At 32.4% G+C, this 18,098-nt stretch overlaps 2 protein-coding genes across 31 annotated transcripts in view; one reads left to right on the top strand and one right to left on the bottom strand.

Moving 5' to 3' along the window:
* LOC143059080 (tensin-3-like) overlaps window positions 1-18,098 on the top strand; it is a 208,572-nt gene that overhangs the window by 119,205 nt on the left and 71,269 nt on the right. For 28 of the 30 annotated variants that reach the window (XM_076232557.1, XM_076232558.1, XM_076232560.1 and 25 more), the window contains one exon: window positions 9,721-9,762. In XM_076232557.1, coding sequence (XP_076088672.1) covers window positions 9,721-9,762 — 42 coding nt within the window. Of the gene's footprint in view, window positions 1-3,191; window positions 3,228-6,381; window positions 6,466-9,720; window positions 9,763-18,098 lie in introns of those variants that run through there. The other 2 variants (XM_076232566.1, XM_076232571.1) reach the window with 2 other exon arrangements.
* LOC143059789 (uncharacterized) lies at window positions 11,268-17,181 on the bottom strand. Its single transcript, XM_076233354.1, has 4 exons — window positions 16,486-17,181; window positions 14,410-15,346; window positions 12,703-12,742; window positions 11,268-11,550 (listed from the first exon to the last, which is right to left on the bottom strand). The coding sequence occupies exons 1-2, from the start codon at window positions 16,877-16,879 to the stop codon at window positions 14,412-14,414; spliced, it is 1,329 nt and encodes a 442-aa protein (XP_076089469.1). The 5' UTR covers window positions 16,880-17,181; the 3' UTR covers window positions 11,268-11,550; window positions 12,703-12,742; window positions 14,410-14,411.

The raw sequence follows: 18,098 nt of genomic DNA, 5'->3' as shown, positions 1-18,098 counted from the left end.
AGGTGTGAAGATTTGTTCAGTGTTGAAGTCTGATAACAAGCTTGGACCTCCAGTGAGGTGTGAAGATTTGTTCTGTGTTGAAGTCTGATAACAAGCTTGGACCTCCAGTGAGGTGTGAAGATTTGTTCTGTGTTGAAGTCTGATAACAAGCTTAGACCTCCAGTGAGGTGTGAAGATTTGTTCTGTGTTGAAGTCTGATAACAAGCTTAGACCTCCATTGAGGTGTGAAGATTTGTTCAGTGTTGAAGTCTGATAACAAGCTTAGACCTCCAGTGAGGTGTGAAGATTTGTTCAGTGTTGAAGTCTGATAACAAGCTTGGACCTCCAGTGAGGTGTGAAGATTTGTTCAGTGTTGAAGTCTGATAACAAGCTTGGACCTCCAGTGAGGTGTGAAGATTTGTTCTGTGTTGAAGTCTGATAACAAGCTTAGACCTCCATTGAGGTGTGAAGATTTGTTCAGTGTTTAAGTCTGATAACAAGCTTAGACCTCCAGTGAGGTGTGAAGATTTGTTCAGTGTTGAAGTCTGATAACAAGCTTAGACCTCCATTGAGGTGTGAAGATTTGTTCAGTGTTGAAGTCTGATAACAAGCTTGGACCTCCAGTGAGGTGTGAAGATTTGTTCTGTGTTGAAGTCTGATAACAAGCTTGGACCTCCAGTGAGGTGTGAAGATTTGTTCTGTGTTGAAGTCTGATAACAAGCTTAGACCTCCAGTGAGGTGTGAAGATTTGTTCTGTGTTGAAGTCTGATAACAAGCTTGGACCTCCAGTGAGGTGTGAAGATTTGTTCAGTGTTGAAGTCTGATAACAAGCTTAGACCTCCAGTGAGGTGTGAAGATTTGTTCAGTGTTGAAGTCTGATAACAAGCTTAGACCTCCAGTGAGGTGTGAAGATTTGTTCAGTGTTGAAGTCTGATAACAAGCTTAGACCTCCAGTGAGGTGTGAAGATTTGTTCTGTGTTGAAGTCTGATAACAAGCTTGGACCTCCAGTGAGGTGTGAAGATTTGTTCTGTGTTGAAGTCTGATAACAAGCTTAGACCTCCATTGATGTGTGAAGATTTGTTCAGTGTTGAAGTCTGATAACAAGCTTAGACCTCCAGTGAGGTGTGAAGATTTGTTCTGTGTTGAAGTCTGATAACAAGCTTAGACCTCCATTGAGGTGTGAAGATTTGTTCAGTGTTGAAGTCCGATAACACGCTTATACCTACAATGTGGTGTGAAAGTTTGCTCTATGTTGAAATCTGATAACAAACTTGGACTTCCAATGTGGTGTGAACGTTTTCTTACATTTTGTGTTAGGCTCTGATTCTGTCCCACACGTTATAGTATGGTATTTGTTTTCTGTTTTGCTTTTTCCAATCATATTGTGTTGTAAAATGATGCCCTTTATGGGTTCTTGATTAGATTAATAAAATTCTTATCTTATCTTATCTTATAGTGCTGGAGTCTAATAACAACTTTAAATTTGGGCCTCCATGAGGTGTGAATGTTTGCTGTGTTGAACTTGAATCTCCAGTGAAGTGTAAAGGCCTACATATTGGGATTTGGGGGAAGATAACTTTTGATATGTAATAAAGCTTTGCCTATGCTTTGTGATGACTGTTATTAAGTACCTGTATGGATTTAATGTCATTATTAACACCATGTGCATGATATGCTTTCTTTTCCATTAGAAAATCTGATGTTAAATAACATTCATGTTGATACAGTGTCTCACCACTAATTATTGCACAGAATTAATGCATTCAAAGTGATGAAAGCCAATAACTTGGCTTTGATGATGATGATTTGTATAATATTGAAACGAATGCAATCAGCATTGAGTAATACATCACAAAGAATGATCACAAAAAATGATGACATAAATCTGACTGTTGTCACATGATACTCCATTTTATGTCAGGCAATTGTAAACTATAGTGCTTTGATAGCAGATTTCCTAATGAGAATGCATATAATCTAATCTGAAATTGATTGCTTCAGCAATGATTTATAGTCTGCATAAGGTAAAGTAATGAATCATCTGCTGGTTACCTGTATTAATTCTTCACCTGTGGGTACCAGATGCATTTATTCATTAACTGTTATAAAAATGCATTTAATGCATTGATAAGTGTTATGCAACAGATGTGAAGCTATTAATAACTGGTGTCTGTTTAAATTTAATGCCATGGGGAGATTACAATTTGGATAATTGCTTTAGTATTGGAGTAAAAAGCTGCTCTTTAGGCTGGTTGTTGTCTTGGCAAATTCCCCATTTCCCCTATCAATTTTATGTTTGGATAAATATTAATTATTTTTGACCACAATAAATACTAATGGTTAATATGAATAAGTTTATTACCCAGTGGTGTATGACCAAAATAGTGCAATCTTAAGGTTTTTTTTGGAGGGGGAGGGGGGTTTGATTTTATCTGTATTGGCTAGTTGGTACAAAATCTAACAAGTTTTAATGATTGTTGGGTTTGCATTTCATATTGAAGACTGCTAAACTTGGACTATTTTATATGTTGTTGTTAAAAATCTAAATCTTATAAACTATTGAAAGATCTTACATTTGTATGAATACTGACTTGAGTAAATATGATTATAAACAAATGCAACGAAATTATATTTGTTCAGACTATATGTCTGTCATTTGAATAAACAAATTAAAAGCCAAATTTTATCAATTTTTTAAATATTTTTTTTTTATTCTCTTATTTCCGAGGTTCAGCAAGAGTTGAACAAAGTTGATATTCATATTTTATAGTTTACACGCTAAATATTTTAATGAATTATGGGTATATACACATACATACAATTTTATTTGCCAATTATCCAAATCAAATAAGAATTAATTTAAACATCAGATGAAATACTGGCGCTACCATTAACTTTGATCATAGCGAAGAACATTTTAATTTCATCCCTCTCGACCCTGAATTTTAACTATTAAGAAATTCTGTATGTAACTTAAAAAGACTTAAAAGATGGATAATTTGTTTTAAAAAAGCAGAGATATTACTGATACGGTATCAGTGACTTATTGACAAAGTTTTTTGTAAACATTTGTATATGTTTTTCACACCCTTTATGTCAACAATGAGTTGATAAAATAATTGTTCGATTTACGAAAACTGTGAAAAACTAACCATGGTTCTCATGTTTGATCAGAGATTTTCGAGTATTTGAGAAGGATTTAGTATATAATTATAATTCCATGACAATGTATATTATTGTTAACAAGGTAGGAATTTTATTTTCATTTTTTATGATGGATAAATTTTTATTAAACTTAACTTTAGATGTGTAACACTCAGAAAGATATAAAAGTTGTTGGTTGAAGATAAATTCTGTACAGGGTGATCGAGTTAGATATGTAAGGCCTGAATAGTTGCTTATATTTTCTGTTTTGAAACAGTCCGAATTTGAAAATTTCTCAACTTTAAGCTTTCTCAGCACATCAGGAAGTACAAAGGTGAATTTTTATAACTGACAATACAGTATGGGTTTTGCTCATAGTTGAAGGTCATATGGTGTCATCTTTAGTTGCTTATATCTATATCATTTGGATTGTACATTCCTTTTTAAAAAATTTTATTTTTTTTTTATGTTCAATTAATGAGCTTAATAATCTTCAATTTATACATAAAAAAACAAACAATTGGTAGGAGCTAACCTAAGCATTTCTGAATTATGTAGATCTTTTGTCAAGATTTTAATTTGTTCATTTTCATTATTTAAAGTTTTGATCATTGTTGTATATCAATATTTTTGATTTGTAAAATCTGTATTAGATTTAATAAGAGGATAAAGTGCAATATCAAATACGGAACTAATACAGGTTCAATACCTGTCACCTATTAAACCCTTTTTATTACTTAGACGTTTGTTATATTACAGCTAAATATTAAACTTACTTTATTTACAAACAAAATACTGTCACCTTACCATTTAAAAAAAACGTAATGATTGTAAAGTTGCGTGACAATTTATCGTAAAGTGTTACTAAAATAACCCGTCAGATAGACCGATATCAACACTGTATTTTTTGTAGGGTAAATTAACTCCATTTAAGGTAGAGAAAACCATTTTACGCTTCGTTATGATTGAATACGTTAAAGTTTAATATCTCAAACGATCGGGTACAATGATATCCATTCACGGTTTTATTTGCTAATATTGAATGAAATACCGCCTCATAAAAAAACGTGTATACAATGTAATATAATGATATAAATACACAAAAGAGGAGAATATGTTCTGAAATCAGGGTGTGATATTGTACTTATTAATGTTTGCTGTTTTGTCACAGATGAGTGATTTTCAAGGTTACCAGAATATATGTAATGGAGCCTTTGTGCATTAGTTTGTAGATAAATATTGGGATTTATAGTGTAAGGGAATACTTGTTTTTTTCGTTTTCATGTTTTTCAGGTAAATTAAAAGTTATGTTATAAGTATTTTAGCAGTTTATTTATGACATTGTTATTATTTTGTAATTATATCAACTTTAAACTACATGTACTTAAATTTGGGAATCTCTGATATTTGAATTAGACCATAGTTTTTGGTTGTAACAAATATTGCATGTATTAAATAATTTACGAGTAATGATACATGTGATATGTCATTGACTTCTACATTTTTCATATTTTATTTTTTTTGCAAGTGTTATGTTAAATTTTGATAGAAATACTTTTGAAAATAGGTAAAAGTTCTATTTAATATATTATTTCACTATTTGAGAAAACTATATTTTTCACTAAATTTATTTCTTATTTCTTGTACCTATACAAGTAGGAGTTGACAACATCATTTTAAAATTTAAAATTTTATATAGCACATATCTGCATATATTTATGTGAATAAATTTTAAGATTATCTGAAAATAACATCATTTGAAAATTTGTATAGACTAAGCATACCATATAACTTGTGAATAAATTTTAAGATTACCTTAAAAGGAATTGAATTATTCCACAAGTACATGACTACATGTGGAGGCCCTAATTATGTTTACAGTTTTAACGTGTGGGGGGTATCAATAGGATTATTGTCACAATCTGACTCATGTAAAGTTCACACAGAAATACAACACCTTTTGATCATAAAACAGAACCAAACATTATGTTACAAGTTTAATGTGTTTAAAAGACCAACCCACACATGTTCACAATACAAGCATTTTACTATTAAGAAAAATAAACCCATGAGGTCTTTAACTTTATAATTCTGTTTAAAAATAACATTTCATTGACTGCATTGTAAATCGATTTAGAGTGCATTTGTTTCTAACCCGAAATTTTGTCATCGATGACTATCGTTTAGTAAACGTTGAGATGCTAGAAACAAATATGTCGTTTAATAAACTTTATCGACCCCACGTTGTCAGACAGAAATAGATTACAATCACGCACTGTAAACAAACAGGTAAAAGTGCGGGAAATAAATAACCAGTACTTTGTGAAAACAACACGTGCTCGTAATTATTTAAACGACAGATGCAGAAACAAATGTATCGTTTACACGTCTCAACGATAAACGATCAACGACTACGCGACTACTTTGCGCGTACATCGTTTACGTGAACGATGTCAACGTTGACCAAAAAATGTAAGAAACAAATGGATTAAACGACTACGCGCGTATAGTTGTATATCTGTTCTTCAGGTATTTTGGAGCAGCTTACCATATCTTGTTGCAGCGACATATAGTAAAATCTAGTATGACCCAAATTTTTGGCATCCAAAATGTTATGAAACTAATACATCGTCTAGATAGTTGGTCCAAAAGTGTTCATGCACAGTAGTTGTTTGTTTATGTAATTTATACATGTTTCTCGTTTCTCGTTTTCTATATAGATTAGACTTTTGGTTTTCCAGTTTGAATGGTTTTACACTAGTAATTTTGGGGCCCTATAGCTTTTTTTCGGTGTGAGCCAAGGCTCCGTGTTGAAGGCTGTACATTGACCTATAATGGTTTACTTTTATAAATATATACTTAGGATGATTATAGAAGCAACAAATATGTTTATATACTAAAGCACATCTGCAAAAAAAAAAGATGATTGCAACAATTGAAAAGATCAGATTGGTGATTCAAATTTATACTGGAAAAATTCCATTCCAAATAACCATACAATATTTTACAATACACCCTCCATCTCGCCTACATCAAATTAAGTGAAGTGTGAATTTACTTTTACCTGGGAGAAGATTATGTGTTTGATAATCAAATACAATTATATCTTCTAATACATCAATTTATCGCATTTATGATTAATCAGAACTTAGAAGATGTTCTTTTTGTGTGTTTGTTCGACTCAGTGACTTTTTCGAAACACTTTTAGTTTGATTTCGATGTGTTTTGGATGTTAAGAGGATATATATTTTTGTGTATGCACTGCTGCATATAGTTTAAATTCATTCTGGATCTACAAGTTTATTTTTGGATTTAAGTCTGATGTATTTTACACATGTTATGTAAGTTGTGTAACATATAAATGTTTACTATTGAAAATACCGAATTTTCACAGGCGTGTCTTGTGTTTCATCTTCAATGGGGATGATTTGTATCAAATTTGGGATGCTACCTTATCTGGCATTAGGAAATGATTGCTTAAGGATAATTCCTACTAGGTTAATAAATATATATTAAAGTAGAGGCAGATTTAGGGGGTGCCCCAGGGGCCCAGGCCCTCCTCCTTTTTGTGGGACAAATTTGTTTTTTTTATAATACAGAATCATTGAAGCATGACTGGAGTGGGCCCCCTCTTAGGCAATCAGTGGGCTCCAAATTATGAATATTTACTGGATCCGCCACTGTAAAAAATGGTCATCGACATAACTTGATCAGACAAGTTATATTATAAGATGATGTAAAGACGTGTACTAAGTACAATTGTAACTATTTAATACATAACAACAGATGGAAGACGGACAAGAATTTCTGTCTAATCATATGCAAGGCTTAAGATATAGATTTTATTCTGATCGATCATTGAACCCTTTGAATCATATGGTATAAATGTTAAATAGTTGCTGATATTGCATTTTATAATGTTTCACATTATATAAAGACACATGTTTATTTGATGAAGACTGTATTTGAACTTAATGTTTTATTTTTTTGTGTTTTTGATTGTGTTCCTAAACTTTGGGTTGCTTACTAAGTCTTTTTGGTGTCTGTTGCACGATTTTGGTTAGTTTAAGTATCTTGATAACCTGATCATTGACCTCTCTGTTGGTAAAAAAAACTAAGGAAAATTGGTCAGTTATATATTTTTTTGTAAACATGTAAATGTCCACTCACTCAGGTCAACAACCGTTATTACCTCAATATCATATAAAGATAGATAATGTGTTAGTCTTGTTTCTGTTTTGCAAATGACTGCTTGCAGCCACACAAACCACAATTGTTTTGCATTTACGTAATATATGTCGACCGACTATGTAGTCAAATGGGCCACAGAGTGCTATAACTTTTTTTTTATCAATTTGCATGAAACATGGTGATAAACAATGCAAGCACATTGCATTTTAATTTTAATGGCCTTTCAAAACTTAAAACGTGAAGTATAAATTACATGATGCACAAAAAGAATTTGTACTTGCCCAGGAGTTTATTTTTATGATCTTTGATAGCAGAAATTAGATTCAATTATTCATGTGTTGGGGTTTTTTTGGCACTTTGGTTACATTTTTACATCAGCTGATTCTGATTCTGAATAAGAGAAATTCCATATATCAATATACATCTTAGGTTGGACATCTTAAGAAAGAAAACTAAATCCTCCATGTCCCTAATGCTTCTAAGTTAAGCTTATAAAGAAATGCAGTTCCTGACTGTATTTATGCCTTTTTTCACCATGTACCTTTCGCTATTGAAACCATTATGTTTAATTTTGGTTTAGTTTACAAAGTTTTTTGCAGACTGCTGTCCTGTCATTAAGTTATCTTTTAAGCATTTATAGTCGTTTTTTCAACTTCAGGTTTATGGTGTGGTAAAATATTTTTGCATTAACTTAATTGAAATGTTGAGTGAAATTAGTTTTTGTTGGGTAATTTTGTTGCTCAATCTTTAAGTTTCTAAATGTGTAACTGTAGTGTTTTGTCATCTTTTCTTTCTCATTTGTCATGGCGGAGGAGTTTTGTACATCCCTTCTGTCTTTTATTTCCCAGCTATCAAATTCTGTAATTTTAAGCCTTTGAAGTGAATCAGTACACAGGAAAAAAAAGCTACTTAAAGCTTGGTTAAGTTTTATATGATCAATTTAACACTCAAGGTCAATGTATTGAAAAAATTATTTCACAATAACAATGGTCAATGTGTTTACATATTGATAAAGTTCTCTATAAATTATTGAATTTTTCTCACTTCAGGATTGTTATTGCTAACTCCTCTTTATTAATTATTGATTATTGAGTTACATACTTGTGAAATTGATTATGCAATATAGTACTATAGTATTGTAAAGAGGACATCAACCGTGACGCACAGGGGGGAAATGTAACATTAATTTTGAATATATTTTTAAAGATTTTTTTGTAGTCCAAATTTGTTTAACTTGGAAAACCTGGGAATATAATGCTAATAAAAGAAAAAACAGTAATTTATCTGTGGTCTATTTTACCATGGTTGCTTCTTACAATTTTAAAAAAATTCTAATACATGAATTATATATTGAAAAGCTTGAGGAAAGAAAGTTTAAATTTCATATCTGAAAACAATTAAGTGAAAAACAAACAAACATTCAAGGTAGAGGAAATGTTTACAACCCAGGAGGAGAATTTAGGAGGCTTTGATTTATGTTTAAAGAAACATTCACTGAACAACATATCATACTGATAAAAATTATGACCACTAAGAATTATGTTCATTGCCTCAGTTCTGGTATGATTTGAATGAAACTTTTTCAGTTGATGAATTTGACAAATTCAAACTTTGATATGACTACTTCCTAAAATGCTTATAAGATTCGTGGTTTAAATGACTTTAATAAATTTTTGATGGTCCCAAAACTTTAACGTATTTGGCCTCAATAAATGCACAGGTAATCTTACACACACAGAGACTAATAAAATCTGCTTCACTTAAAAAAAAATAAAAAAGTGACCCAGAATTAAGTCAAGAAAGAAATTTACAATTAAGCATAACCATTTAATGTAGATTTCCATAGTTGTATCATTAATAGACACATTGAGGTGTCCTTTGTATTGATATCTGACACTTAGTAAGTTGTGTAGCATCATCTTACATATGTTTACTTACATATTTATTAGGGGATTGAATAACAGTATGACAAGCAATACAATGTGATATCTACAAGTGTTTTATTATGTGTTTATCATGGAATTATATGACCCTTCATCAATCTTGGATGAAATTTGTGATGGTCTTATGATTGAATGCACTGAATCACTTTATTATTTCATAGAATCTGACCCTATATGAGTTTTGGTATATAGTTGAAAGGGCATTTTTTGCTGCCAACATTTATGTATTTTTGATTTGCTTTTTCATTCATGTTCAAACCACAAAGCTTATATCTATACTATTTGAAGTGTTACAATGACTTCATATTTTTTATTTGTTGTCATATGTTTTTTCAATACACGACAACTTGCACTTTCTAACATCATTTAATCTGTGGTGGAGAGTTGTCTCATGTAAGGACAAAAATTGTCATTCATGTGCATCTTATAGAAACTAGTTAATGGTGTCTTTTTATTTTCCAGGTGATGACATCTTGTGTACCACAAATTAATAATCATGATGTGGTAAGTACTCAATATAATTTTCAAAGAACTGAGAGCACTGTTGGAATTTTAAGAACTCAATAGTTGAGAGTGTATCCTAAAAGTATACTATTAGATTCCATTTGAAATTTTGACTCATTTGTCTCATTGGCAATCTGATATATCTTCTTATATATTTTATAATGTTATGTTAATTGAAATCTTTTCAAATTTTGTTTACTGGTAATTCAAATGGGGCTCTAAGGCAGCTTGGCCTTATGTTAAATCGCTCATCTTTAATGGCATTATACTGCGGTCTTTGTTTAATAGTTATATCCTTACGGCTTTTACATCACTCTGTACTAAATATGTATTGTTTCATTGTGGTCAGCTTTTAGCAATCATAAAAGATTATATGACTAACTTTCTACCATACATTTCAATCTACATTTTCAATGCCTCCTTGTTTTCACATAGTGCTTTCAGTGCTTTGATTTAGCTTTGTTTACAAACAATAATTATGTAAGGGTGTTGTCATCAGTTTGTCATTACGGACTATGCACATGTAATCTATTTGGCAGTAGACCTTGACTTATTATGTCAGACACATGCAGGATGACATTTCAAAAACAAATTTATTTCTCATTTCCATAACATGCATATTTATAGATCAAAGGATATATTATAGGCTTCCGGTGTTTTTGTAAGCTACCAGAAATGTTAGAATTTAATGAACTGAACTCAAATGTCAGGCATAATTTAAAAGATTTGAAAGCTATAAATCTAAGAGAAAGGAACGTTTAAAAGAACCAGAATAATGTTACCTTATCCAAGCATCATTTATGATGTGAAGGATAAGGTGCATTATATGAAGAAGCCAAAGGGCTTCGAGGGTTAATAAGTGAACCTTTACTTTATGTCAAGGCCGCACGCCTTTTTTCACAGCTGAGTGATTTTTTGTCTGACCACTACTATATAAGCCCGTGCAGAGTAGTGACCAGCCTCTTTTTAAATAACCAAAAGCCGCTATTGGCATTTATTGGTCTAAATATTTATTTTTGGGACGGGCGTATTACTGATTATATAATTTGGGAGGGTACATATTAACCCTCGAAGCCCTTTGGCTTCTTCATATAATGCACCTTATCCTTCACATCATAAATGATGCTTGGATAAGGTAACATTATATATCATAATCCTGGGCTTGCTCAGGTTAATAAGTGAACTCTTTGTAGCTCCAATAAATGCAACTTCCAAAACAGAATAAGAAATAAATGGAAATTAATAACCATGAACAATACCAGTAAAAAACTTGAACAGAGATATAAACAAAGAAATTCACCAAATATAGATATCCAACACAAAACTAATCTGAAAATCAGATCATTCTGACAATTTTTTGTTTAAGACAGACAAGTCTTTGCTCTCAAGTCTTTATTCCACATACTTTTAAATTTCATCAAATACCAATATAGTCTAGTTAGAACCAGTATAGAGCAAATCTTTCATCTAAAAATTCTTGTAACAACACAGAAAAAATAAAAATATATGATTAATTCTTTTAATCTTGTTGTCTATCAATATGCATCACACAATATAATTGGAAAAACAATAATAATGTCCATCACTAGTTAATAAATCTTATGTATGTCCATACACGCAACGCGATATCATCGCAAATGTCCTTTCACTATTCACTATTATGAATCAACATCTGGAATAATGGTTCCTCCATCTCCAATCTGTTAGTTCCTTAGACAGTACATCTCCTGATGTAGAAAAACCCTGGAACTGTATCTCTAAGTCATTGTCAGCATCAACATGATCAGGCTGTAAAAGTATGATTAAACACTGAATGAACATAATTTGAATTTGTATTGTCTACCTCAATATCCTTACAGTAAAACTTTTTGAAGGTCTGAGCTGATGCCCAATTTGCTGTTTTCAGGATATCATTTAATGATATACCTGCTCTTTTAGCTGCAGAAGAGGATGCAGATCTGTATGAATGAGCTTTAAATTTCAACACATTTATGCCTGCATTAGACAGTACCAATTTTAACCATCTGGCAATTGAACAGCTTGTTACAGCTTTTAAAGTTCTGAATGAAATAAACAATTTACTACTTTTTCTTAAGTCTTTAGTTCGGTGAATATAATGTTTTAAAGTTTCAACAGGACAAATTTCTTTTTTCTGAAAGACAGGAATAATAACATCTTGTCCTATGTTTTTAGGTCGTGTCGTCTTTAATAAAGTTGTGACACGAAATATAAATGATGTGCCTGTACTGAGAACAGAGTTTAAATTAAGACTTGCAAGTGTTTGTGATCTTTGAGCAGATGCTAGAGCAATTAAAGCAACACATTTGAGAGTTAACATTTTTAAATCCAAATCTTGTAACGGGTACAGAGATTCTAAATAGCTTAATACTTTGCCAACATCCCAAGTAAACAAATATCTTGGTCTTGGGGGTCTCAGATTAAACACACCCTTCAAAAATCTTTGAATATAACTGTTATTTTCAAAAGATAAGTTACCCAATAAAGTCAGTGTCTGACATATTGCTGATTTGTGACTATTTATACAGCTATAAGATCGTCCTTTTTGAAACAAAATGGACAGATAATCTAAAAGTAACTTTACAGATGGAGAAGTGGGACTAGTTTGTCTTGAATTACACCACAAAACCCAGCTTCTCCAAGAGTATTCATACTGAACATTGGTTGACTTTCTCCAAGATTTAAGAAAGATTTTTGTAGTTTTGTCTGAAAAACCTTGATTAAGGAGATGTTTCCTGAAACAAGACAGGCGATAAGAAACATTTTTCTTGTGTTCATTGTATGACTTTGATTGTTGTGTGCTAGAGTTAGCAAGTTTGACAACTGAGGCAATTTTACAGGAAAATCTATTAATGCTTTCAATAACTTTGGATACCATAACTGAGTTGTCCATACAGGGACGATTAAAATTGCCCTGCTTACCTGATCGTCTTCTATCTTTTGAAGTACTCTGCTGATTTGACTGAAAGGAGGAAATATATAAGGATATAATTTATGCCATGAAAATGAAAAAGCATCAGTTGCATAAGCATCAGGATCTGGAAACCAGCTTACAAAATTATTCAATTGTTTATTTAGCCTTGAGGCAAACAAATCCGTATCTGGGATGAAAAAATGTTTGGTTACTTCATTAAAAACTGATTCATTGAGTTTCCACTCTGAAGTGTCATTAAAATTTCTTGATAAATTATCTGGTATAATATTTTCTTTCCCTGGAATATGAACAGCAGATAGTAAAACTTTGTTTTTTATACACCAATGCCATATTTGTTTTGTTATTTCTAATAAAGGTAAAACTGATCCTCCTTGATTATTTATATAGTTTACAGCAGTGGAACTATCAGATTTTACACAAATGTGTGTTCTTTCTACGTGACAGCAAAGTGATATTATGCTAAAATAGATAGCTTTTAATTCTAGAATATTAATGTGTAAACACTGCTCCTCCAAACTCCAATGACCTTGAGTTTGCTTTCCATGAAAAACAGCTCCCCAACCATTGAGGGAGGCATCTGTATGTAAATAATAACTTGGGGAATCATTTCTAATAGGTCTCCCATTAACTGTTTTAACATTTTCTAACCACCAAACTATTTCAGATTTGCCTTCTACTGATATGTTCAAAAATGAATTGAAATTGTTATTTGATGCATGTAAAGCTTGTGTTTTGTCTAAATCTAAATATCTATGAAACAAGTGAGCATATTGTACTGCATAATGTGCAGATGAATAAAGTCCTGTTAATTGTGCTAGACTTCTAATTGATACTTTGTGAGCTTTAAGCATTTTATTTGACAGTTCAATTATTTTCCGTACTTTCTCCTCTGGTAAAAATACCTTAAATAGTACTGAATCTATAATATATCCCAAAAATATAATTCTATTGGTTGGAATAAAAACTGATTTTTCAATATTGATGTCAAACCCAACTGACTCTATAAAGGTTTTAACCTTTTCTGTATTTTGGACTGCCAAATCAAAGTTTTCTGCTTGCAAAAGGGAATCATCAATGTAAAAATATGAATCAATACCCATGCTCCGAATATGTGAAAAAATTACTTTCAGAATAATTGTAAATACTCTTGGAGCAGAAGCAATACCGAAAGGTAGACATTGAAATTCATATAACTTTTCATTCCATATGAATTTTAGATATTTTCTGTCCGATTCATAGATTGAAATGGAAAAATATGCATCTGTTAAATCCAAAGATGTAAAAAAGCTATTTTTAGAAATTCCTTTTAAAATCAAATCTAGCGTTTCTTGTTTAAAATGGTGATAGCTTATAAATTGATTCAATGGTTTCAAATTGATGACTGGCCTAAATTTTCCATTTTTCTTTTTTACTAGAAATATATTTGAAATAAACCGTTCTGATTCATCAAAAGATTCCTTGATAGCACCTTTCTCAAGCATATCAACTATTTCTTTGTCAATAAGGGCCTTTTCCTTATTGTTAAATTTTATAGGAACAGGAATTTTTTCCTGAATTGGCTTTTCATCAAATTCTATCTTATATCCCTTAATTGTAGAAATAATCCAATTGTCTTTTGTTAAATATTTCCAATTTGAAATAAAATTTTTCAGTTTACCCGACTTTCTTTTAATATTTATACTTTTATTTCTCACCTTTAAAATCTTCTTTTCTGATTGAAGGTGTTGGGTCTGTTTCCTCTCAATTGACCCCGTGGGCTCTGATAACTTTGTCTTGGCTGATAGCCCCTTCTGCCTAAAAAACGGCTTCTTCCCCTGAAACTTCCTCTGTAATTTGAATTTCTACCATAGCTACTAGTAATGTTCTTGTTTATTTTATTAATCTCATTGATATCTTTCAATCGCTTGCCAACTTCATCTCCAAAAAGGTTAGAACCTACATCTTCATTGCGATTGCAAAGTTGGTGATATTTCTTGTCTATGTGTGGCTTTAAAGACATCCGTCTTTTAATTGATAGTTCAAAGTGAGTATTGCTCAAGATTGCCAAAGCTTTAGAAATATTTTCCCTCATAAGTTTTACATCTGGAGTTTTGGATTTCAAAATTTCAGCCACTCTTATCAATGGTACCATACCACAACCCAGCGATTTTTGTATAGTTTGTAGATTCAAATCTGCAGTTTTAGCTTTTCTTTCAAGAAATTGCCATATCTCAGCATTAACTGGGGGTGCTACAAGACTTTTGCAATTTACCGGTATCTTCATTTCTCTCGTCATTACTGACACATCTGATTTCTTCTTACAAATATTGTCAAAAACTTTTGCTAATGATGCGCTTACCTCTTCATCATATTTTTCATCGTCTTCAAATATTTTAGGTAATTCATAGTCAAATTCGTCATCAGATGCTATAACCTGAGGTTCATTCGCTTCGTCAGAAAAGATATTGTAGTGAGTGTCAATCACCTGCTCATCAGACTCATTCTCAGAAAATTCCATGTTATTGTCAATATTCTTACTGGACATTTCATTATTGTGACTCAAAGTGGATACTAGAGTATCCGACAAACCTTTAAATAAAGTTTTAAGCAACTCTGACTGGTCAAGCTGATTCTTTGCAGCAGTTTTCTTTACTGTACAGTTGGGTGCAGACCATGCATTACATGTAAACGGGCCTTAAAAGTTAACGCGGCGTTTACTCGCGTGCACTTCATGCAAACGCCGCGTTAACTCTGCGTTAACTCCGAAATTTTAGTAGACATAAATAGTAAACGGGCGTTTACTTTCGCGTTTACCTCCGCGTTAACGCAAAAACCGCGCGTCTTCTAATTTTGTAAAGAGTAAACGGGCGTTTACTTCGCGTTAACGCGAAAAAGGCGTGTCTTCCAATTTTGTATAATAAAGTTAACGCCCGTTTACTGTTTGTAGTAAACGCGCGTTAACGCAGATTGTCCTCGTATCCTGGATACACTGACCTAATATATCACATGATAAGGTAGATCAAAATATCCATCTGTCCATTTTCTATCAACATATTGACGATTGCATTTAATGAAATGACACCTCTTTAATTAATTAATTTATTGAAAATTAATAATTGCATATAAGAACAAAATGGAAATTCGTCCTGGAACTGTAAAACCTACAAGACTTTCAATTTACATTCGTGAGAGGATATTAAGTTTAAGAAGATCTGGCAAAAACATTACTGAAGTTAGAGATGAGTTGATACGATCGGATAATGTAGAAAAGCCGCTGTTGAAAGTTTTTGGAACTGATTTTGTTTTTTTGCAATTAATAAATGTTTATATTTGTAATAAAAAGTGTTTTTGAATGTTAAGGTTTAAAACACAAATACGTAAAATATTAAGTCATTTTAACAACATAAATAAATGTACAAATGCACGCGACGATTATTTTATAATATACACAATTAGTTAACGCGAAAAGTAAACGCGCGTTTACTTTCAAGTGCACGTAAAAATACAATTTAGAAATCTGTAGTAAACGCCCGTTTACTTTAACGTGCACGTAAAATTAAACTTGTGAAGTCTGAAGTAAACGGCCGTTTACTACTGACTAAACGGACACAGAGTAAACGCGCGTTTACTCGAGTAGACATTAGAAATTTCCATTTTGACCGCGTTAACGTAAATGAAGTTAACGGGCGTTTACTAGTAAACGCGAAATTTAAAGTTAACTAACGAAATATGTGCACGCCGCGTTAACTTGCGTTTACTTTATGTAATGCTTGGTCTGCACCCAACTGTACCTGTGCCAGGTTTCGTAGCCTTCGTACCTTTACCACGTTTTTTGACCGGACTTACTGTTATTCCGCTCCCTGATGGCAACTCATTGTCCATCTCAGTTACCTGCCTTTTAGGTGTCTTTTGCTTACTGGCTAAAGCCTTGCCTTTTGTAGAGCTCGTACTCTTCTTACCTTTTTCAGTCTGTTGTTGTTTTTGTTTTTGTGTGACTGCCATTCGGATGTCCTCGGCAATTAATATTTGTGCTTCCGGGTTATCGAACTCCGGGTCATTAATGTTCTCAACTTGAGAAAAACCAGAAAACGAAGCATCAACTTCTTCGTCTGACGCAAATAGTTTTAATATTTCATCGTCATTGTCACTTTCACTGTCGCTTAAACGCGATGTACAGCGCGACATAACTTCTGTATATAAACAGCTGACAGATTCTGCCAAGTTTTGAAATTTATTTTCAATGTTTCCGATTCGGATAAATTATTTTACAACAGAGTCTGTTGCAAAACTTTTATTTCGTGTACTAAATCGAGTCGACTTAACCACGTGCGGCCTTTTAAAATAAAGAGGCTGGTCACTACTCTGCACGGGCTTATATAGTAGTGGTCAGACAAAAAATCACTCAGCTGTGAAAAAAGGCGTGCGGCCTTGACATAAAGTAAAGGTTCACTTATTAACCTGAGCAAGCCCAGGATTATGATATATAATGTTGTATTCTTAATCAATCAAAATATTTTTTTTAATTAAACTCATCAGCAGAAGAGGGGGATTTAGGGGTGGAGGGTCATGGGGCCTGAGCACCCACTTTATTAGGGAAAAGGATTTATGAAGCATGACCGGAGCGGCACCCCTCTTAGGCAGCCAGTGGGCCCCCATTAATGTAAATTTCTGGATCCGCCACTGATCAGTGTTGAGAGCTTTGACCTTCTTTAATTTTTCTTCATCAATCAAAGTTCAAGTTTACCAGACATCATTTTAATGTACAGTAATCCAGGCATTCCATTAATTTAGTATGATTGTGTTGATACTCACCACTTTGCACAGTGCCCTTGTTGTTTTCTTTGTAGACAACATTTTTACCTTTTCATATATTATTTTATAATATTGTGATCTCTAAATTTTGTGAAATCTAAATTTTGCAAATAAATAATGTGTGCAGCAGGTAACCCCAAATCAGATAATCTGGATAGCACCACAAATACCAATTTTCATATCTTTTGCTATGATGTCCTGTAATTTTAAACTACTATAAGTACAAACATAGTAATTTTCATATCTATAATAATCATGTTAAGATGTCAAGAGTGTTTATCATTGTCCAGTTTTGGTCAGACCAGGTGCTGGGTTTGTTATTTTAGGATTAAATAACAAATTAAATTGTCACCCTAACATGTATATTGTCATGTTTAGAGACAGGTGAGCCAATCCAGATGACCTTACTAAACTTATATCTGAGGTGGAATAGCTCCCTAACATGTATATTGTATGTTTCAAAGACAGGTGTGATCAGGTGTGCCTATCAGGATGACCTTACTACACTAGCTTCATGCTGAATAAAGCTCTTCAGCATAAATAAATCAAAGGTCTCTCATGAGGCTGAGGTTTATTCATTTAAAGTTTTTAG

The sequence above is a fragment of the Mytilus galloprovincialis genome, chromosome 14 (genome assembly GCF_965363235.1).
Source record: "Mytilus galloprovincialis chromosome 14, xbMytGall1.hap1.1, whole genome shotgun sequence".
Classification (NCBI taxonomy): domain Eukaryota; kingdom Metazoa; phylum Mollusca; class Bivalvia; order Mytilida; family Mytilidae; genus Mytilus; species Mytilus galloprovincialis.
The sequence above is the reverse complement of the archived record's forward strand: the minus strand, read 5'-3'. Positions and strand labels throughout refer to the sequence as shown.